This window comes from Eublepharis macularius, chromosome 5 (genome assembly GCF_028583425.1).
Source record: "Eublepharis macularius isolate TG4126 chromosome 5, MPM_Emac_v1.0, whole genome shotgun sequence".
NCBI classification, from domain to species: Eukaryota; Metazoa; Chordata; class Lepidosauria; order Squamata; family Eublepharidae; genus Eublepharis; species Eublepharis macularius.
Genome location: NC_072794.1, coordinates 47,136,894 through 47,158,491, shown reverse-complemented (window position 1 = coordinate 47,158,491; position 21,598 = coordinate 47,136,894). Strand labels below are relative to the sequence as shown.

General features: G+C 39.6%; 1 protein-coding gene across 2 annotated transcripts; it reads left to right on the top strand.

Moving 5' to 3' along the window:
- Nucleotides 1-389: 389 nt before the first annotated feature.
- Nucleotides 390-18,513, top strand: RNPC3 (RNA binding region (RNP1, RRM) containing 3). 2 transcript variants are annotated; one of them, XM_054981504.1, is made up of 15 exons: nucleotides 390-605; nucleotides 1,895-1,942; nucleotides 2,898-3,016; nucleotides 3,918-4,001; nucleotides 4,833-4,944; nucleotides 5,892-5,960; nucleotides 6,971-7,116; nucleotides 8,720-8,845; nucleotides 9,608-9,744; nucleotides 10,568-10,717; nucleotides 10,946-11,040; nucleotides 11,132-11,190; nucleotides 13,219-13,351; nucleotides 14,422-14,501; nucleotides 18,286-18,513. In XM_054981504.1, the coding sequence occupies exons 1-14, from the start codon at nucleotides 435-437 to the stop codon at nucleotides 14,479-14,481; spliced, it is 1,509 nt and encodes a 502-aa protein (XP_054837479.1). In that variant the 5' UTR covers nucleotides 390-434; the 3' UTR covers nucleotides 14,482-14,501; nucleotides 18,286-18,513. The 2 variants fall into 2 exon arrangements, with proteins under 2 accessions (XP_054837479.1, XP_054837478.1); XM_054981503.1 differs by having other exon boundaries at nucleotides 17,550-18,513.
- Nucleotides 18,514-21,598: the final 3,085 nt, after the last annotated feature.

The window sequence follows — 21,598 nt, the reverse complement described above, 5'->3', positions numbered from 1 at the left end:
CTGCATCTCTGTGATGAAAATTAGTTTGACAGTCTCATAGCTAAGATGCAATTAGACGTGTTAGTCTGTAGTAGCAAAATCAAAAAGAGTCCAGTAGCTCCTTTAAGACTAACCGACTTTATTGTAGCATAAGCTTTCGAGAATCACAGTTTTCGAGAACTGTGATTCTCGAAAGCTTATGCTACAATAAAGTCGGTTAGTCTTAAAGGTGCTACTGGACTCTTTTTAATTCTCATAGCTAAGAAACGGAACGGAGAGGCAAACCGTTCAACTTGATACCTGAAGTGTTTGTGCGATTGCAGTTGGACTGCATCCCTTTGGGACTTCGACCCAGCAGTCCAAGTGCCATTTCTCGCGAGATTCTTCCGCGGTTTCTGTGCTTCCCTAGGAGACGATCCTAAGCGCCGGGCTGCAGCCTCGTTCGTGTCAGAAATATGGCGGCGCCCAGCTCTGAGGCGCTGCAGCCCGGTGAGCGGCGGAGGAAGAATAGCCGGACGCTTCTCGTGCGGCACCTGCCTTCTGCGTTGTCGGCTTCGGAGAAGGAGGAGTTGCTGAGGCACTTTGGCGCTTCCTCCGTGCGAGTCCTCTCCGACTACGGGAGGCTGGTAAGGCGCGAAGCGCCTCGGACTACAGGGCTGGGGTGGGGGTGGGGTGGGGGTCTCCTCTGCGAAAGGGCGGCCGAGGTTGGGTGGCCTGGCTGCGGGGGCGAAGCTGTGAAAGTTTCTTCTCCCTGTGGGCAGAGATCACCTCAGCAGGACGGGGTTGTGCGCAGCCGTCCTCTCCTGTGGATGTCAATCTCCGAGTGGGGCCTGGAGATCTCCTGAAATTACTTCCGATCTCTAGGCGACAGAGATCAGTTCCTCTGGAGGAAATGGTTGCGGAGGAGAGATGATTATATGGCGTTATACATCGCTGAGGCCCCTCCCCAAACTCTACCCCAAAATCTGCAGGAATTTCCCCAGGTTTGAGTTGAAAACGCTATCCAGAAGGATTTTAAGCCTACTGAAATGGAGAGGTTTAGGCTGGAGGGATTTCTCATCGGGTCGCGCTGTTCGGATCCCCGTGTTTCCTTCCTGGCGGAGTTTTTGGGCCTTTAAATGTCTGCACGGCAGGTTTAACCTGGGAAGTATTTTATCTGCTATCTGCGAGCTGGGAAAAGGCCGCACAGGGCTGACCCTCAAAATCCAAATGGCACCCTGCTTGGATGGGTTGCGTCTCACCCATCAAATCTGCCTCCTTTAACGACTCAGAATTCGCTGCTTAGGGGGCTAAATATTTTCCCTTGCCTTTGGATACAGGAAATACGGTAGACTATATAGGGAAACCTATATCATTCTGCAAATGATAAATCCAAAATGATTAATTTGAAGCGAGTAATTTGTAAAAGTCTTTATATATACATAGAGAAAGAGATCAATAACTGACATGGGTTAGCATATTCTTTTGCTTACGCATTGAAAGGATTGTCTTGGTGTATGTAAGCACTCTTTTAAATTGCCCTGATTGTGAGCAGGTCAGGGTAATTTTAAAAAAATATTGCAAAAGGAGTATTGTAACTGCCTTTAAGTGACTTTGGGTTGTTAGGAGGATAGGACACAAGCAATGGGAATGATATCTTAGTGTTTCCAGATCTTGAGGTGAAGAACAAGCAGTGTACATCTACTAAGTTGTTGTCACTGAATCCATACACCAGAAAGAAAGACGCTCCTACAGTTCCTTGTGTTTCAAGATGCCTCTGTTTTGACACAGGCGTAAAGTTATTGTGCATTCCCACTCTTAGTTGAAGTGGCACAATGCTGCACCCTTCAGTGCTGGTTAAAAGGGCTGTGTTTCAGAGAATTGTTTTTAATTTTAATCTGTTCTTTTCTCAAAATTATTTTGGCTTGCCTTTCAGAAACACACGGCCTTCGCTACTTTTGCCAATGAAAATGCTGCCACTCAGGTGTGTATTGGAACTCTTATTAATTTTTTTAAACTACAGAAACAAAAGATATATGGCTGATCTTTACACACTTAAAAGTGTGAAGAACTGTAAACACTGCTGCAAGGAATAGGAGCATAGAAACAGAAAATAGGCTTGCTAGCAATTCTAGAAAACAATACATTTTATCTTGTTTACACACAGTTGGCCGAGTTTAGTGCTTGTATCACAGGACCAACCTCTGATACAGCCCTGCACAATTAAAGAGTCATCATGCAAAGGCAGCACATCTCCCAGTCCTTGGAAAGCAGCAAAAATGGGAGATGTATCAAGTTCCTGGTGGGTTGAGTTGGGGTATTGGGCAGTTAGTTGTACTACAGACCTGTTATAAAACATTATTTTAGAGCAAACAAAGATAAAGATAAATTAGAAAGATGGTTCCATGTTTTCCTGCCATTGTGCTTTTAATCAGTTGAGCTATTTCTACATTATGATATGACAGTACATTTTCTGTTTGCTTACTGCACATTCTCATCTGTGCCCTCGTGATTTCTCTTCTTGGCAAACTTTAGCTTGAAAATATTTTGGGCAGGCACCTGTATTTTTATGTTGAAACATTATAAAGTTTATGTTTCTGGATGGTGTAATATAAACAATTATTATGCTATTAAACACAGATTAGAGAAATGTAAGTTGTTCTAGTACCAATTTTTAGGCTACCCTTATATAAGTTCCAGTCCCTTTTTGAAGAACTAGCAGGATACAAATTTTATAGAGATTAAAACCTTGTTACTAGCAGTTTTAGTCATTAAGAGTGAGCAGAGGGAAAGTAAAATTGCTCCCCCCACCCCCTCCCAGAAGTGATTTTTAAGCTGGTCAGATCTGGGAAAAGCAAATTGCATGAGTGCTATATCCATCTGTTTTGAAATGCATTTAAATGTGACTTGATTTAGCTGAGTGTTGTGCTCAATTAAAGGCGTTATCAAGACTTCATCAGCTGAGCCTACTGGGCCACACTTTGGTAGTTGAATATGCAAAGGACCAAGACAGCATTCATGTCGTTAGCCAGTCTTCTGTCTCTGAAAAAGACAAAAGGTATTTGGATATTTATTTTAGTATACAGTAACTTTACATGTTTTATGAAGAAAAATTATTTAAATCCTTGTTAATAATTCTGTTTTGGCCAATTTGGCTGTATTTTTACATTCTGTGTCTTTTTTATTTTATTAATGTATCTTGCAATTTGTTAGGTACTGTAAGTCTAAAGAAATAAAATTGGATATAAAGAATTTAAATAAATTGTTTACAAACTATGGCCCTGGTGCTGAAAACACCTTTATGCATACAAAGATGAATCTTGTGTAGATTTTCAGGGCCCAGGGTTGGAGAAGATGCTAGTTTTTTCTTTGAGGAAATGATGTTTGATTCTTTGCAAAGTTAATGTAATGGGAAGAAAAAGGGCTGCTTTTCATAATGGGGAATGAAGCAGCATCAGATGCAAATGATCCTAAATTTGTAGAGTTGCACATCCGTGGATTAATTGTAGTGGTATCCTTACGAGTATATAAAGTATTAGTAATAAATTCGGAGACTTCTAATATGTGAAGTAAAGGAAGCTGAATAGGGGTTCAAAATCAGGAGCCAAAATTAATTCAGCTAATGACTTCATAGAAGTGATCTGATGTTCTTATGCTATATTATACTATTGCTTTGTACTAGGACATTGTTTAGTGTAATTTTCCAAATAGACAGTCTGGTATAATTTTCCAAGTAATGAACGGGCAACTTGCAGGGTAATCCTAAGTATTGTTATAACCTTCTAACCCTATGGTCTTGGAAGGAGGTAATTCTGTTCATGATTGTCCTTTTAGAAGTCTTACTTTGTAAATTTGGTAATCCTTTTTAAAAAGCATGTTGAAAATCCTAATACAATTATGCAATTTTATCTTGCCAAATATTTTTGTAATGTAATTGCTCTTATGTTTTTGTTTTTTAGTCTTGAAGAACCAGTCAAGGAAGAGAAAGGGAGGAAAGAGCTAGGTTGCCTCCAGATTGAAAATGGAATTGCTCCTAGCCATGGGTTAGTGCTTGGCTTCTCAGCATGCATACAAAAATATAATTGGATCCTAGTGCTGAAGTCCTTATGTGCTTCTATAAGCAATTGAATCAGAAACAAAAACCGTTTTATTTAATGTAAGAAAGTTGCATCCTTTCTGTTCCTGCATTGTAATTCAAGATGTGGATCTATTTGGAAATGTTTTTCAAGCCTGTTTCATCTGGCAATGAATTAAACTTGAGGTTTAGGTCCTTGAGTTACACATGGCATGTGATACTGCTTCATTCTGTTGCCCCACCAGGCTTTTTTACAGTGTTGGTTAAGGTGTGGAGGTTCTCAGATTCTTTCCAGAAGCCAAACACAACAGCCTTTGAGAATATTTCCTATCTGTGTATCAAGATATGGGCTGTAATTTACTATTGATTTTCCTATGAACTTGCACATAAGATGTGATTTTTTTTTAGTCTCTATGAACTGCATACTATTATACTATACTGCAAATTGCTGTTGAAGTTCCCTTTACGATCAAAAGTAGCTAACTCTTTAGACTTGAGGAGCATAGAGAAGTCTGAGCAGAAGATGATGGGACTATTTGCATTATTCTTTTGGTCTTGGCCATTAATATCTATTGCTGTGTTTTCCTGCAGAGTTTTAGGAATGAAATGCAGTTGAATCCCAAGATTTCAGAAGTTTAATGCATTTGTAAACATTTTGAATTGATCCCTTGTGAATTAATAGCCTTGCAAGTAAAGATCAAAACAAGTAACTGACTCCTGTTACAAAGCTTTGTGTATGTTTGCATTGCTTGTCTAAAAAACCCTAAGTACTTTGATTTGTTTCTCTCTTCCTCCTCAGATTAACTTTTCCTTTAAGCTCTTGTCTCAAGTACCTGTACCCCCCACCTTCAAATACAATCCTAGCCAACATAGCAAACGCCTTAGCAAGTGTGCCTAAGTTTTATGTGCAGGTAAGGATAGATTCTTTTTCCCTACTGGTCCTTGTATGAATTATATAGCATAATACATTATTTCAGAAGTGAATTTGCTTAGATTTTTATCACTAGTAACTTTATACTCAAATGAGTGTGTTAAATCAAACTGCTTTCAGTTTGTTTGTATTCTAATCTTAGCCTCTGTAACGTGTTTGTAGGCCCTCCAGGGCAGCTGGTTGAATACAGCATGACACAAGATGCTGGACCATATGCACCACTGGTCTGTTCCAGCAATATTCTTCTTGTGTTCTTACAGTCTTAGATTTTTCCCATATAATAGCAAGCTTGACTTTTATCCGTTTGCCAAATGGAATTACTATGCTTCCTGCTGGAGTCCACTGTGTCCCCTTATGTTTAGGGTGCATCCAGGAACTGTGCTGAGTACAGTTTGGGGTTCTGTGGTGGGAAGGGAGCATCTCTGAAAATTGCAGTCCTTCCCCCCACTTCTGGATGGTTGAAGTGGCCTTTCACTGTTTCTTTGTACCCTGCAAAAACAATTGAAATTCCATCAAATAAATCACATTGGGTAGATTTTATAAACTTTGTATGTTTTTACACTTTGCATAACTTACTGGATTTGCAGAGGGGTTTTTTTAGTCCTAGTCTCAGATTTCATTCTAATGAAAAATGTTCTACCCTCTGGGTTGGATTATATGAATCTCTTTAGCTAGCAGTGGAGATATCCTCCCAAGTCTTCCTCAGGGGGAAGAAGCATTTTGACCCAGATGGGCTGGTTGGTAGGTTCCATCCTTAGTGGAATGGGTTCGTGGGATTCAGACTCTTCTCTATAAGTATCTTTAAACCATTATAGAAATCTGTGTAGTATTTTTGGTGGTGTATAAAATACTTAAAGTAGCAGGGAATTAAAACATGAGAAGTGATCTCTTGAGGATTGCTGGCAAAAACTGGTGTTTTGTTTTTAGGTTTTACATCTTATGAACAAAATGAACCTTCCCCCTCCCTTTGGACCAGTTACTGCACGCCCTCCATTGGTACAGTATTTTGAAGGGTATTGTTAGTGAAAGCAAAACATTGCATGTCACTTAAACATACCATTGGGGACTCTAAAATCTCATGTCCAGATCTAAGGAACTGCTCGGTCTCACAGAAGGGTCTTGTATGACCTTAGTGAAATTTTGGCAGTTCTTTTCCCTGTGTCATACCACAAATTGCTTTTGAATTTCCTCATTTTCAATAACAGTTTGCCATGTGGTGTTTTGATGGGAGTAGGAGGAGAAAAATGTTAAGTCTAAAGCCCTTTGAAAAGTTCAGATTTACAGTTATGCATGGGGAAAGTATCTGAATAACACAAAATAAATAATGAGAATTGTGACAGATGCAGCCAGTAATTGTGCCTTCAGCATCTACCAAAACGCAGTGCCCTGTTCCTGTCTTCCCACTAAGGCCAAATCTGTACTTCTCACAATAGCAGTAGGTGTTCTTTTCTTCTGTTGCTACAGTGCTGAGAAAACACCCTGTGCCTGTGTAGTAGGCTTCCTTCTCTTGGCCTCCTCCACTTCCGTGGTCTGGCAATGAATGTTGTTCATGGCAGTGGATAGGCTAGCAGTGAATTTTATTACTTAATTGACTTTACCCAAGTATACCCCCATGAGTACTGAAATGACTTTTTCTTTTGACTTAATAAGAGTCCTGTGGCCTTGAATGTTACCCTTTTGCATCGCAAGTTAGTAAGTGGTGACTAATGCCCAGCAGTATGTTGTAATGCATAATATTTTATTCCTAGTTTATGGTGGAAGGCCTCTTGTAGAACAACCTTGCTGAAGCCAAGCAGATCCAGGTCTGGTTGGTGCATGGAGGGGAGATCACTCGGGGAACATCACACATGCCATCTTGAGTTACAAAATGGTAGAAAGGAATGATGGGAATGTAATACAGGCTAGAAGAAAACAAATACTGTTTGCATTTAGAACATTCTTTGCATTTCAGTCTTTAAATGTAGTTGGCTACCAGAATTTTTGTAAAAAAGTGTCCCTTTGTTTAGTATGAAGAGTATATTCCTGCACCCTTGCCACCTCCCCCAATTCCACCTTTGCCTCCTGAACACCCTCCTTTGCCTGAAGAAGACAGTCAGGATTCAAGCAGAGATGAGTCAGAATATGAAAGTGATGATGAAGAAGATAAGGAGAGGTTAGTGGTCTTCTTTAGAACTGTGCCTTTATTTCTTCTGAGATTAAACTCTTCAGTTGAAGAGAGTATATAATGTTGATGCTTTGCAACCTAGAAGTAAGCCTCATTCAGAGCATGGGGACCTGCTTTTAAAGGTATCCATTTCAGTGCAATGTTCCCCCTCTTGTCTGACTTTCTGCTAGGATGAGGGAATATTTTATGTGACTAAAGGTGCAATCTGAAGCAGAGTTTCTCCAGGCATTGACATAAGTGGGCTTAGACTGGAGTAATTCCGCTTAGGATTGCACTGTAAGACTAGTTTCTCGTGTCTCTGTGTTTTGCACAGTATAAAACATGAATCATAGGGTTGGAAAGTACCTCTTGGATCATCTAGTCCAACCCACTGCATAATGCAGGAAATTCACAAATACCTCCCCCACCACCCCACATACACCCAGTGACCCTTATTCCATACCCAGAAGATGTCAAAATACCATCAGGATGCCTAGCCAAACTGGCCTGGGAAAAACTGACCCCAGCCTTACCCTGGGCATGTAAGAAGGGAACACGAGAACTAGGCACTGATGTAACCCTTCGTGCCCTGCCTTTCATGATCTGCCTAGGTTTACAGAATAAGCATTGCTGTTAGATAGCCATCTAGCCTCTGTTTAAAAACCTCCAAAGGAAGTGCCCAGGAAGTTCCATTTAATATGTGATTGCCAAATGGCAGACTGACGTATAGTTCAAACCTGTGCTGAGTTTCTCTAGTCTAAGGCCATTAGAATTAGCCTGGGGTAATGCTGCCTAGGATTATACTATAGTTTTATCTGTTTATAAGCAAAAACTTAAATACATTGTTAAATGTTAACTTTAATCAAAACTGAAGCTTTTAAAAAAATTCTGGTTATTTTAAAATAGTTTTAAGTATTTGTTAAAGCATCTCCAAACCTCTGAAAAATTCCCCTAGCCAGTACTTCAGACTCTGGATTACACAGAGTCAGAGAGTTTAGCCAGAAAAAATCAGGAGGAAAGACCATGTCTCTTACTTCAGTGTGGGTTATTATACAGCGCAGTCCTAAAAACAGTTACTCTAGAGTTCAGACTAAGCCCATAGAAGTCAGTGGACTTAGACTGGAGTAATCTGTTTAGGATTGTACTGTTAGTCTATGAATCCCTTGGTAACGGGTCTCCAGTTCCAGGTTTTCAGCCAAAACAGCTCTTCTGTTGCATCTTCAAGCCTGAGGAACTGCTCATATACTTGTGTGTGCACTGGGGTTTCTTTGACAACACTCTTCCCTGAACTTTGTCACATAGTCCTGCATAGACTGAGGCTAAAGGGGCAGTGACTGTGGCTGCTTCTTCTCTGCAGTTGTACCAGGTTGTTCTTAAGACAGTGGACACTTAACCAATCATTGGAAGCCTTAGTACAGGAAAAGGTGTGAGGAGAAACTGTATTTTAGTTTATGTGAGAACCAGGTATTTGCCAGAGAAATCTTCCTTGAACATTTAAAAAAAAACTGGAGACAGATAAGAGGTAGGCTGTTCATAGCAAGAGATTTTGTCCCAAGAATGCATATTTTTTCTTCTGAAAATAAGTGAAATACTTTTCTTTGTTAATATTTAGATACGCAAAACTGATGGAACTAGCAACCCTTCAACCCAAGCGACAGATACCTTCAAAGCAGCATCGTGTAAGAAAAAAGAGAAGGCTAAAAGATTTATTAAATGCTGCCCTACCTGTTTCTCACAGGTACAAATATAGGAATTTAATATATAGTACTGCCATTTGATGACTCCTATTTTCCACCCTCTTAATGATAACTTTAAGTCCACTGTCCAAAACCAAGTTTGAAAAATGAGAAATACCCAGTGGATAAACATTCATAAGATTACCAGCCATTGTGATAAAACATAACATTATTTTGTCAGAACAAGGAACGACAGAAATATCCTTCTTGTATATATCTTAACTGCAAGGAATTGAGCAACCCCTCTGCAATAATTTCATCTCCGCCTTTTAATTCTTCCTGGTGAAAGATACTTAGAGCTTTATCATTTCAGATCCAAAAATTTTCTCATATGCTGCATGTTGTCTTAAACGGTTCTTCAGCTGAGTTTTTGTGTCTTTTGTACTTGTATTTGCTCAATTTGTGCAAATATGACTTTATATACTCATGTACACTAATTGGCAATTGTGTTCCAAACCGGAGTCACAGAATTTTAGTAACACTGAAGCTTAAAAGTATTATGAAAAGATTTTGAAATTAATTGGAATAGAAGTTTATATTGGTTACTTTCCAAAGTTACATTGCTCAAAATGTTTTATGGTGAACCCAAAAGTTCCTAAATGATTTTGACTTCTTAAAAAAGAAAGCAGGCAGCCTAAAAGCTGTTGGCTTCTATAAAACATAAGATACTCTTTTAGAAAGTTGTAATCTTTCAGGTATCACTTTATGTGGAGCAGTAGTTTTGTACAAATATTTAAATGAGCTTAATGTTGTTTTTAAAACAGTAACTTGCATCCAGCACTGTCACCTTCGGATGTGTTTGAGCAGTCGCAGCCGCTTGGTCTAAAAAAAATTGAATTTCACATTTCTGCAGAGGTGCCAGCTACAGTTCAACAAAGTCTGGAGAAAGAGCAATTTAATGGTATGAACTTCCATTGATACATAGTTTTAAAGTCAGTATTGGGAACTGGAATTGCATAGTAGCTAAGAGACTGTGGTATGAAAAGGAGCTATGGAAAACCAAGTCCTTCACTCAAACCATTAGACTCACTAAATCAGTCCTGTCTCCGGTATTGGAGTCCTTTTAAGGTTGTTACAAGGTAAGAGGTTGGAGTCTTATCATTTTCCCCATTGGCACTTGCACATTTTCCCAGTACCCCCTACTGATGAAAGTGCACTTACACCAGAGTAACACGTGAACTTTGATCCAGCCTAATGTATATGAAGGACTTTGTCAACTAAATCACTCTGTGAGTGATTATTAATTTACAGTTATTATTCATACAATTTTCTGTATCATTTAGTAGGGTCACTAGAATTTTTTAAATTTACATTTAACACTCACAGTTGGATACCCTGATAGGTTTCTGAACTGGGGGAAGGGGTGGATTTTTGCCAGTCTCCCCCTTCATGTTGTTTTTGTTGTTTCCTGTCCCCTAGGAGCAGCATTTCAGGAATCATTTTGGGCTGTAACGGCAGGAGGAAGGCGATGAAATCCCATTCTAATGATAAAAATGCCTCTCTTCTTATATGCTAGTGTAGCCTTTTGTTTCTGTATTGCATGGCTTCATTGTAAACTTCACTGATGGTGGCTTCAAGCACATTTAAGTCTGAAGTCAGTGAGACTAAAGCATGTTTAATTCCGACAATTCAGGTGGGGCTTTATATTTATTGGGATTGCATCTGCCTCTCAGTTGTATTTCAAATACTTGTTCTAATGTGTTTTCTTGTAAATAACTATGTAGCAGCTGATGAAATATCAAATGCAGGATTTGGAAAAATCTTCCCTGCTCCTTGTTCCAATCCTAAAGAGGAGGTGGAAGAAGAAGACGATGAAATACCTTCAGAATTCATTTCCAAAAGAGAGCTAGAAAAAGGCAGAGTTTCTAAAAGAGGTGATTCTCTAATTGTTAAAATATGGTGTAAATGCTAGCTTTTTTGCTTTTTTTAGTTAAAAATACTGAGTCTGTTTGGACACATTGTTAAACGATAATATAATCCAAACCTTGGATCTTTAACAGCCTCTTATACTGTGTGTGTATGTGTGTGGGGGATAATTTAAAGAAAAACATTGTCATAGAAATACAGATTACCAAGTATCTGATTGTCTTTCTATGTTCAAGAAATGGGAACACTTTCTGTCTTCAAAAATTATGAGCCAGGAGATCCCAACTGTAGAATTTATGTGAAGAATCTGTCTAAGCAAGTTCAGGAAAAGGTAAGTAGGAGCTGAGCAGACAAAGTTACCTAGTGCTTGTTTCTCAAAGGTTGCTAACTTCTGCTGACGTTTTTTATTGTTTTAATCCCAGGATTTGAAGTTTATTTTTGGAAGATATGTTGACTTTTCATCTGAAACTGAACGTATCATGTAAGTGAAGACTCTGTAACTTTTTTAGATTGGGCAGATCTTGGTTAAGAGAGCCTGGTGGTATCTCTGAACTTTGCATATGCCCATCTACTTAAGAATGAGGGTAATAATAAAAATAAAAATAAATAAATAACATTTGATTTATGCACTGCCCTTCAGGGCAACTTAACACCCACTCAGAGCAGTTTACAAAGTATGTTATTATTATCCCCTCAACAATAATCACCCTGTGAGGTGGGTGGGGCTGAGAGAGCTCTGAAGAGCTGCGACTGCCCCAAGGTCACCCAGCTGGCTTCACGTGAAGGAGTGGGGAATCAAACCCGGTTCTCCAGATAAGAGTCCCAGCACTCTTAACCACTATACCAAACTGGCTCTCAGTATAGTCTAGACATGATTATGTGAAGGGCAGAGAGGAAACAAAACATATGGATTGAAAAGAACAAGCAGCTTCAGGAAGCAGGCAGTGTAGGAGTTAAAGAAGCTAGTGAACTTGTGAAAGGAGGATTTTGGACCAAGAAGTTTGAGAAGAAACAAGGAGGCTGCAAAATAAATGAGTAAGACAGTGAATTGGAAAGGGAGGAGAATAATGTAGGACACAAAGGATATAAGAAGCAAGGGTCAGAGGAAGCAGTAACCTTGGCACTGCATCTACAGGCTTTCCATTTTATACCACATTGTCAAGCTAAAGTCAGATTATATATCAAGTGGTAGTGGCTTCAGAAAGCTGTGCCAAACTGCACTTGACAGTAGGTTTTCTAGGTGCAGCAGTCAGAGAGCTGGAAGGGAAAGAGTTAACTCTTGCTTCGACTAGAGAGCTTGAGTGACAGGCTGCGCCCTCCTCTCTAACTGGTCAGTTAGAACCTGGCTGAAGGGATGACAGTTGGATTTTTGACAAGATTGGTCAGCGAGAGAGTTTGTGCGTGAGTGTGATAGGTTCCCTCTGGAATGAGGGAAGAGGAAACTTTTGCCTAAACGGTAACATCACTGTCCTGAAGAAGAAGAAGAATTCTTGGTATAAGTGTCAGCAGAAGCTGAAACCTGCTCGACACAGATCCCATAGAACTGGGAGTGTGTTTTGGAAGGGTAGTAAGTTAGACTCCATTTCAAGCCAAAAGAAGAAGAGTTATATCTTCTTCAGAGAAGGAGATTAATTTCTGCCCAGTTTCTTAAAGGGAGTTTTGGCTTTCAGGAGGACCCCTGGTCTGTTGTAAAGGGAAAACAGTTTTAAACTAACTTCACGAAACCTGAGCTGTCATAGAAACTGTGAAAAAATATTACTGCTGTAACTCAAGGATTAAGTAAACCACTTCTTACAGCTAAGAACCAAGAATATAAGAAACAGCTTCAAGGAAACTATTTTGCCTGTTACTCAAAGAGTATTCTCTACTACCAACAAAATTTCACCTCAGCACTTTGATTTCAAGACTACTCTTATTCAATCCCTACCGTTAAATAAAGCTGTTATTTTTTTGTTTAATGTTACAGTCTTTAGTGCCGTTTCCAACAAAAAGGAAGAGGGCTCCTGCTTTTCCCCATCAAGTTCCTGGGCTGGGCTAAAAAGCCAAAATTATATATGCATGTCAGGGTGGGACAAACAAACTTTCAAACCACAAAGATTAAAATGCTACTTGGGGCTGCTCAGCCAAAGCAGGCAAACTGAATTTTGGCAGGAAAATTAGCCTCACGGTGGAGGATTGAAGGGGGGGGGTGGTTGCTGTCATAAAAAAATTGAAAAATACTTACTTTATTTTTATATCCAGAGTCTTGCAGGACCTTGGGATTGAGCAGGCAATTTGCACACTGAAGGTTAAAAGGAAGAAAAGGACCAGTGCTAGTGCCCTGCTATAAAGCAAGGTTCTTCTAAGTGGCTCTGGAATAAGTTCTACTTGTATTCCATCTGTTGGCTGCATGAATATAATCTAAGAACTATTTAAAAAAATCATCACAGCCCCTTCCCGTACATTTACTTTTCCATCTTATGGGCCAGATTGAACTGACATTTTTTTTCTCTCCCTTTTTTAATCTTAGGTTTGATATACGCTTAATGAAAGAAGGCCGGATGAAAGGACAAGCGTTTATTGGGCTTCCTAATGAAAAAGCAGCTGCAAAAGCTTTGAAAGAAGTGAATGGATATGCTTTGTTTGACAAACCCATGGTGGTTGTATCCTTTCCTAAAGCCTTTTTTCCTTTGACTTTCAGTCAAGTTAGTAGTTGTTCAAAATCTTTCTATCTTATTCACATCCAGAGTATGATTAGGGTTATTTTAGATAGTTATTACTGTTGTATCTTACAGCCAATTCAGACATTTTTACATGAAAGTGGCTAAAACTGCCATATTGAGGAACCTCTAGTTTGAAATCGCCACTTGTCCTTGTATGAACCTGTTACCTTGGAACACTTGAAAACATATCTTGGGTGATAAGTTGTGGTTTGGGGCCCAACTTTCACTGGGGTCACTTTCAAATATGCCATAGTTCTGATTTGAAGCAGTGTTGTAAATTACCCATAAGCATTTGAGTTGGTTTTTAAGTAGGAAAATAGTCAGGCAAGCAAGGAAAAAATGTCTAGGCTATGAGCATCTTTTGTAATGTCTGAAAATATAGATGAGGTGTGCCTTGGAGAACTTCCAAGTTAAGATCTGTATGCAGTTGTTGGGGCTATTGTTTTCATGCACTTATCATAGTTGCACATCACTATGTAACAGTGTTTCATATTTGTATTTTAACACTGAACTAAATATAATCAGTGTATTAACTATGTTAGAATGTAGCTCAAACCATACTTCCAATAATACGTTTTACAAAATACATTAGAATATCCAATCAAGAGCACAGTATGTGTTAACTTATGAATTGTTGCTCATAAGAAAGGAGACAATGGCACATAAGGAGAAAATCAATTGGCAAACTTACAGATAGTTAGAAATTATTTAAATAATTAAAACATTCAAAATTTATTCACCTCAGAATATAACTCAGAACAGGATTCATTCCTCTCTGGTCTTTGGATGTATTAACATAAATGTGTTCTTTGAACATTTTCTCTGTTGCCTTGTGCTTGGCATATCTGCCTTTTCCCAGAGAGTTTGATATACAGCTTTTGAGTAAATAGGTATTAACTTGACAGCCATTTTACTTTACCATTTGCAAATATTTTTTGCTACATGAATTGAGCATTCTTGCTAACTACTGCTGCTTGGTCTAGGGCGTATTTTCCTTAATAAAATGCTAGCAATTTGCTCGTTCAGCAAGACCAAAGCAGGATTCAAAAGATGATAAAAAGAAAAGATAGGAGAAGAAAAAACCCTGAAGGTAAGTGACTGTAAGAGCCCATGTTATCTGTAATTATCTGCCATTTATAGCCAAAAGACACCCCCAACCAATTCTATAGAACATGGATGCATTCATCCATTTAGATGCACACTGGAAATACATGTAGCAAGCGATTTACTTAATTACCTTTAATGTATACCTTTTCTTTTTAATGTAGTCAAGGATTTTCTTCAAGCTAAATTTTGGAAATAAGTGGCATTGCACCTTCGCCTGCTAAAATTTATTTTCTGAAGCAAGTTTCCAAACTCATTAAAAAATCACTTGCCACCAGCTTTATTTAAAATATGCCATGAAATGATCAAATGTCCAATGGCATTTCAGCAAATAATTTTTTTAGTTAATGAAGCAGTTGACACTTTACTTTGATTTTTGTTACCCAAAACCTCATAAGAAGTTTGTTTTTTGCGTATATTTTAGCAAGGACCAGAAGAGAGTCTTCAGCTCTCTTCTACCCTTTAGTAGAAAGGAAATGACTTGTACTGTAGAATCATCTTCATTTTAAAATATAAGATGACTTCAGTATGCTGTGTACCTTAATGTAAGGTCATGAGTGAAAGCATCTGATGTAAATTTTTAATGCATGTATTAATCTTAAATCCTGCTTCCCCAAAATTGCTTAAGATGGGGAACACAATTATAATGATCAGTATAAAAGGCAAAAAAAAGGCTGTCACATTAACAGGGAGCAGCCCATGTAACAGCATAAAACTACATCAGATTCTGAAATGCTTATGTAGAGAGAAGTTTCATTAAGGTACCAAAGGTATTGACTAGGGCTGTGCTATTCGGGTTTCGCTTCGGGTAAAGATATCCAAAGCGGATCCGATTCGGAAAGCTTCAGTATTCCCGAAGCAAAGCTTTCCGAAGCATTTGGATATGCTTCGGAAAGCTTCAGGGCTTGTTTAAAGGGCCCCGCCGCTGCTTGCCAGCAGTGGTGGGGCCCTTTAAACATCAACCCCCCCCACCTCCCCTCCCACTTCCTTGCAGTGGCTCCGGGCCGGCTCTGCTGCCGCCCGAGCCTGCGGGGTGGTGGGGAAGGCCGGAGCCTCCAACTCTTCCTGCCCCTCAAATGGCCATGGCGTGCTGGTGGCTGGAGGCCATTTGAGGGGCAGAAAGGGCCGGAGGAGGCAGAGAAAGCCCTTCCTGCCCCTCAAATGGCCGCCAGCCACCAGCACGCCGCAGCCATTTGAGGGGCAGGAGGAGGCGGCTCCGGCCTTCCCCACCACCATGCAGGCTCGGGCGGCGGTGCAGCGGCAGCAGAGGAGCCGACTGGCTCCAGGCCGCGCTACCTTGTGCCGCTGCCGCCGCCACCATGGCGGCGGTGGCGGGCCGCTGCCTAGCTGATGACCCTCCTGCCGCCAGTAAGTCAGTGGGGGTTGGAGGGGTCTCCCCAGGGTTTGGTGGGGGTGGAGGAGTCTCCCCAGGGGGGTGGGGGTAGTGGGGTTGCCCCAGGGAGGGTGGGGGGGTGGGGGGGTTTCCCCCCTTCGCTTCAGTATGCTCCGAATCTTTACGGAGCATACCGAAGTGATTTGGGGGTATTCTGAATCGGTCTCCCACTTCGGGTAAACCCGAAATGGGAATACCGAATATCCCCACCCGTGCACAGCCCTAGTATCAACCAAATATTTTTTTCCCTTCTAGAAAATCAGCAGCAATTAAGTGATCTTTTTTTAATTAAAAAAAAGTTTTGTCACATATGTATCGTAGATAAAAGCTGAAATGAAAAACTGTTAAATTTTTACAAACCTTGAGCTAAGCACTTCCAGATTTCTCATAACAGTGGTGCAAATGACTCCCCCATAGCCTCCTTGCTAAGTATTTAAAAGTGTGACTATGGTCTGGCAATACTAAAGAAGCCAAGTGTACTTGATCAATCTGTTTAAAAAACTACTGATTAAGAATAATCCGCCAAATATTGTGGCTGAGTAATCTTGTTTCTATGAAATTTGACTGTAAAAGATCTAAATTTCATACAGTAGTCTTACAAATGCTCCTCACAAAACTGCAATATAAGGCTGTGTGTTCAAACGAGGCCATGTATTTTGCTGTAGCTGCAAACTGACTGATTTTTTTTCTTCAGTATGTGCACTAACTAAACATTTCTCATCTTTATATGTCAGTTTGTGAGTTAGAATTGATGCTTACTGTAGATGGAAGTAGGTGGAAATCAGAGCTAGCACAAGTTGATAATCATGCTTAAGTATGACGTTTGTATATTACATTATCCTGTATGTTGACTTCTACAGCCATGTATCCTATGTTATGATACAACTAATGGCAGTGCTGTGTATGTTCATTGATCCAAGTATTGCCGATAACTTTAATACACAACACTTCACTATGCATTTGTTCAGCCATCCTATGGCAAAATACTGGCAATCCTTGTGCCAGACCTACAGGGGAAGAATTCAACGTAGTACCAAAGGAGGATACAAGAAAATAGCTACACTTCATGTTTTATATCTTCATGTTCTTGTTGGAGTGCAAAGAAAGCAGGTGTAGCTTCCCTAAGTAGGTGTAACTTTCCCAGTGAGCCTCTTCCCTGCTGTCACTTACTACAGTTTTGCTTTTCTGAAAGCAGTTTTTAACACCCAAGTTGGGTTAGACAGAAGAGTTGGTGCGGGAATATATCAATCCAGCACAAATGTGGAAGTGCTGGGTAGCTTCCTTCAGAGGCAACCATGTTGGAAGACAGTGATGGAGAGAGAAGAGCAAATGAAAGTAATATCCTCTAGAAATCTTGCTTGTCACCTGGTAGTGCTTCCTTATTGACATTTCTGGCACCTTATTGGCTCTCTTTTCCCAAATGATTCCATAGCCCCCAATCTCCATACTTTGCTTTTTTATTTGCACTAACACAGTAATTAAAACATTTATTTGGTGTGGCATTGGATCAATTGAACACATTAAATCTGTTTATGGTGAAAAGATTTTAAAAGTTAGCTTTTAAAAATAGGCAGTTTAAAGAATGAAAGAGCTGTACCAGGGAATCAAAGTATTAAACCACATTCTACTGTTCTTCCTTAGAAGCATTCCTGCGTAAATACTGCAGTAGTACTGTGTCATGCAAAGTGTATCCTTTCTTGTTGTATCCTTTTACGTAATTTTTTTTCTACAAAATAATTACTCTTCTAGTATTGGCTTCAACAGTAAACATCTCTAATACTAGAACTTCACAAGCTCAAATGTCCTAGGGACAATTTAATGATTCCCATCTATTTAACAGGGTGTCCACATATATTTAGCCTTAAAATGTAATATTTTAATCTTTTATATTAAGCAACACAGATTTGGTAACCAGATCATCAGCCAGTATAAATTGCTCTGCTTACGTCGGTAGAGTTTTAAAAAAATTTATACTAACTGTGGTTCTGGCCCTGAATTTGTGTTTAAAGTTCTTTATTGCACAATTTCACGGTGTTCAAAGGGAGAAAAATGCAGTCTTGACATTAAGATGCTTATGTGATACTTTCCTTCTCTGAGTAGGATTTACATATCAGCTGTTTTTTAAAATGTTTCCTATAGAAGAAAGGGACCAGGTACTGAAGCAGTATTTGCTTAACAGACTAGCTAGAAAGTAATATTTTGGTTCTGTCTTTCCTCATTGCCCATCAGAGGACAAAATTACTACTGTATGCAAGTGAAATCTTGCAAGTCCAAAAACACTTCTTCACTGATTCTCATTATCTGAACCTTTCAGCTGCCCACTGGAGAGGTGTGTGTGTGTGTGTGTGTGTTTTAATGCACCTTTAAATCATTCCAGGTTCGTTTTGAATTCCATGTCTTTCAAGTTCATTCGAGCTCTAGGAGAAGACACCTGGTCAGCTGGATTATTGAACAGTGCGTAATATTTCAAATGCATTTAAAAACCCAGTACAGTTCTTCAGTCTTAGCTATATATGTTCTTTTAAACAGTGACCTTCCAACAAGTCACACCGCAGATGTGAAAAAGTGTAATTTCATTAAACATGTAATAAATTATTCATTCTTGCTTTTGTGTAGTTCTTTTTTCCTAAACAAACAAGTGCTAAACATGTACAAGAATGTGTTAACCATATACACACACATTAATATAACTGTATATACTGGAACCTGGCCTTTTAGACTGAAAAGGACAGGAAATAGTCCAGTAATCAATATCTTGGTTCAGTAGAAGATTCTTCGTGCCAGTGCCACTGCTGCTCGAATACATCCATGTGATCCAACCTATTTTTCCAAAAGTCTGACCAGTGTATACAATCGTCTGGTTAATATATCAGCAAAACTATGATGGGTGAATAAAGATGCAGGCAATCATCATGCGGAACATAGAAAAGCTTTCTTTTTTGACTTTACTGCCAAATAAAATTGGAAAAGATCTGTGTGTTCTTCCTATGCTTAGGTACTCACTCAAGTTTTGAAAGATAGGGGGGGTGGGATCTAGCTAGTTTTTCTGCTGAATCTTGCCCAGTTCCCCTCCTTACTGTAGCCCCTGTCGCACATGGATTTTTCTTCCAGGCGAGTTCTGGAAGTCCAAGCACAGCCTTTTTAGGTGTTCTTTCCTCCCCCCCCCCCTTTTTTTTGCTGGCATCCAACCCCACTCTTGTCTCAGTAGAAACTTTTTAGAGCCAAGACTTCCATCCAGTTAAGGTTAGAGTTTGGATCATACCAAAGTGGTGGTATAAAGCTCAGTTAATGGGGAATTGGGGGGTGGAGAAGTATTGTAAAAGGGATTAGATGAAAAAGTGAACTAGGAAAGAGGCTTTCATCAGATTCTTTGGCAGAGCTTTTTTGTACCATTGCGAAGTCCCTCTGAGCCAGGCCTTGTTCATATTCTACATCTAATACTTGGCTGGATTGTGCTCTACAGCTGAAGTTCCAGCATAGTCCTGTCAAACCTCTTCCAAAAGCCTCAAATGTCAAATGAGCACTTCATAAGTGAGCTATTGTTACAAGGATTGATAGCCATTGTTTCTTCTGCTTCATCACCAAAGGTCAGTCTATTGTACTACTAGTTGCCATACAGGGGTTAGGCAACCCCAGCACATTGGCTAACACTGGCACACCAGATCATTTTGCTGGATTTTTGCCTAAGCAACTGGCAGCACTGCTGGGGCCAGTGGTGCAGGACAAGGCAACAGGCATGACTTAATGTTTGTAATTGTCTCTTGGACCCATACAGCTACCAGCCAAGTCCAAGGCAAATCTCTGAGAGGCTCCTAGTGCCTCTTGGTCTTGGCTTGTTCTTGAGCTATTTGATCAGTTGCATCCTTCCCTGTTCCTCTCCTCCCCTCCTTCCCCATTTTTGCTGGAACACAATCATCTTAACAGATGTTGATAGGGATTGCCTACCCCTGGCTTAGGCCATTCATTCCCAAATGAATAGGGTATATCAGTGTGCTGTGTGTGTGGCTGAAATGAACTGTGCACAGTGAAGCTCCCTGGGAAAATAAACTTGGGATATATATTCTTAGGCCCAATTTAGTCAATAGCTGTGAGTACATCAATGGCTTAACTTTCGTACAGGATGTATATTTTGGACTTTTTAAAAACTGCAAAATACTGCTTAGAATGTCTCCCCCTCCCTTAAATTATACCAGTCCCTGATTTTTATTTTTACAATTTAGTGGTACAAAGTGACATCACATACATGAATATTTTTAAAAGTTCTCAGGAGCTGCCAATGAAATATAGCTTTATATTATGTGCCAGAGTTACAATGCTGTTATCTGCAATCACTCTTGTAAGTAAAACTGGTGGTGGTGATAGGGATAGCTCTTTATATTCAGATATAACTTAGAAGTATACATTTCTGCCAATCACAGAAATGTATACTTCTAAGTTATACAGGTAAACCAACCAGATTGGGCGTGGGGAATCTTGGGGAAAGAGCTGTGCTAGGTAGGCAGGGTTCTTGGAATATCACTTTTTTTTCTTCTAAAACTGCTGTTATCACACATTTCAAAACACTTTTTTCCTCCAGTTCTTTGATGGGTAAACAGGAATGTGTTAGGTCAGAGTTCTGGGCAGATCAAAACTATGAAATAGCCCTACATTCTACCCCAAATAAAGTTGCCAATTCTGGTGTGAGAAATTAGTGAAGGAGGGCGGAGTTTGGAGAGAAAGGTCAGTGGCCATGTGATACCTTTGAGTTTGCCTTCCAAGCTATAATTTCCCAGAGAGGAACAGCTCTTGCGGTTTTTCCCAACTTTTTTTGCCGTAATCCCTAATTTTTCAAATCCATACCCCTTGTGAAAATGTAAGGCCAGAAAAAGATGGTGGGGAAGGAATGCAGTTCAATTACTACTAAATTATTGTCGCTTGTCAATATTCTGTAACAAATCAAAATGAAAACATACACAATAGAACTTGTGGGATTTTTTGAATTTTTTGCAGTATTTAAAACATTTTATTTATTCCTATCTTCTTGCTGAAATCCTTGACAATGTCCTGCAGAACCCCAGCTTTATAGGTTGAAGCTCAGCTGTATTTCCAAAAGAAAATCTTGCATATTCATCTAACATTTAAAAAATCTATATTTGGCGTTCATAGCCTGAAGTTATCCTTTCATTCTCTCTCACTATTCATGGCAAAGGATCAATTCAGTAAATCTCCCAGAAAACAGCAATGACCAGTTGTCCTAATACGCTTACGTAGACATAATTTTTTTGTGAGTGAGAACCCCCTCTAGCTCACGAAAATGTATACCACAATAAATTCTTTAGCCTTTAAGGCGCTATGAGATACTTTTTGTTTTGCCTGCCGCTGACTAATACGGCTACCCTTCAGAAGTATTTCAAATAGCTGAGGAAAAAAATAATTACTGCGAAATCGTAACGAAGCCCCGGAAACAAAATTGAGTCAACTTCAACTGTGTGTCTCTTGCCGTCTCCTTTGTATATTAACCATCCCACCCAAAACTTACTTATTTTATTTTTCTGGTGGGTAGCCGTGTTAGTCTGCAGTAGAAGATTTGGGTCCAGTAGCACCTGAAAGACCAACTTTAAGGTGCAGCTTTCTGGACCCGAATCTTGCTTTTCTACATTCGAGGGATTATGAAAGTTTGCTTGAATTGTGCCACGGGATTGGTAAACCAG

Bases quoted from the DNA above. Each gene is read 5' to 3' on its own strand.
- RNPC3 (XM_054981504.1), top strand. From the start codon at position 435: ATGGCGGCGCCCAGCTCTGAGGCGCTGCAGCCCGGTGAGCGGCGGAGG. The intron at 8,846-9,607 runs GTACAAATATAG...TTTTTAAAACAG, and splicing joins GCCCTACCTGTTTCTCACAG to TAACTTGCATCCAGCACTGT. The intron at 10,718-10,945 runs GTGATTCTCTAA...TCTATGTTCAAG, and splicing joins AGGCAGAGTTTCTAAAAGAG to AAATGGGAACACTTTCTGTC.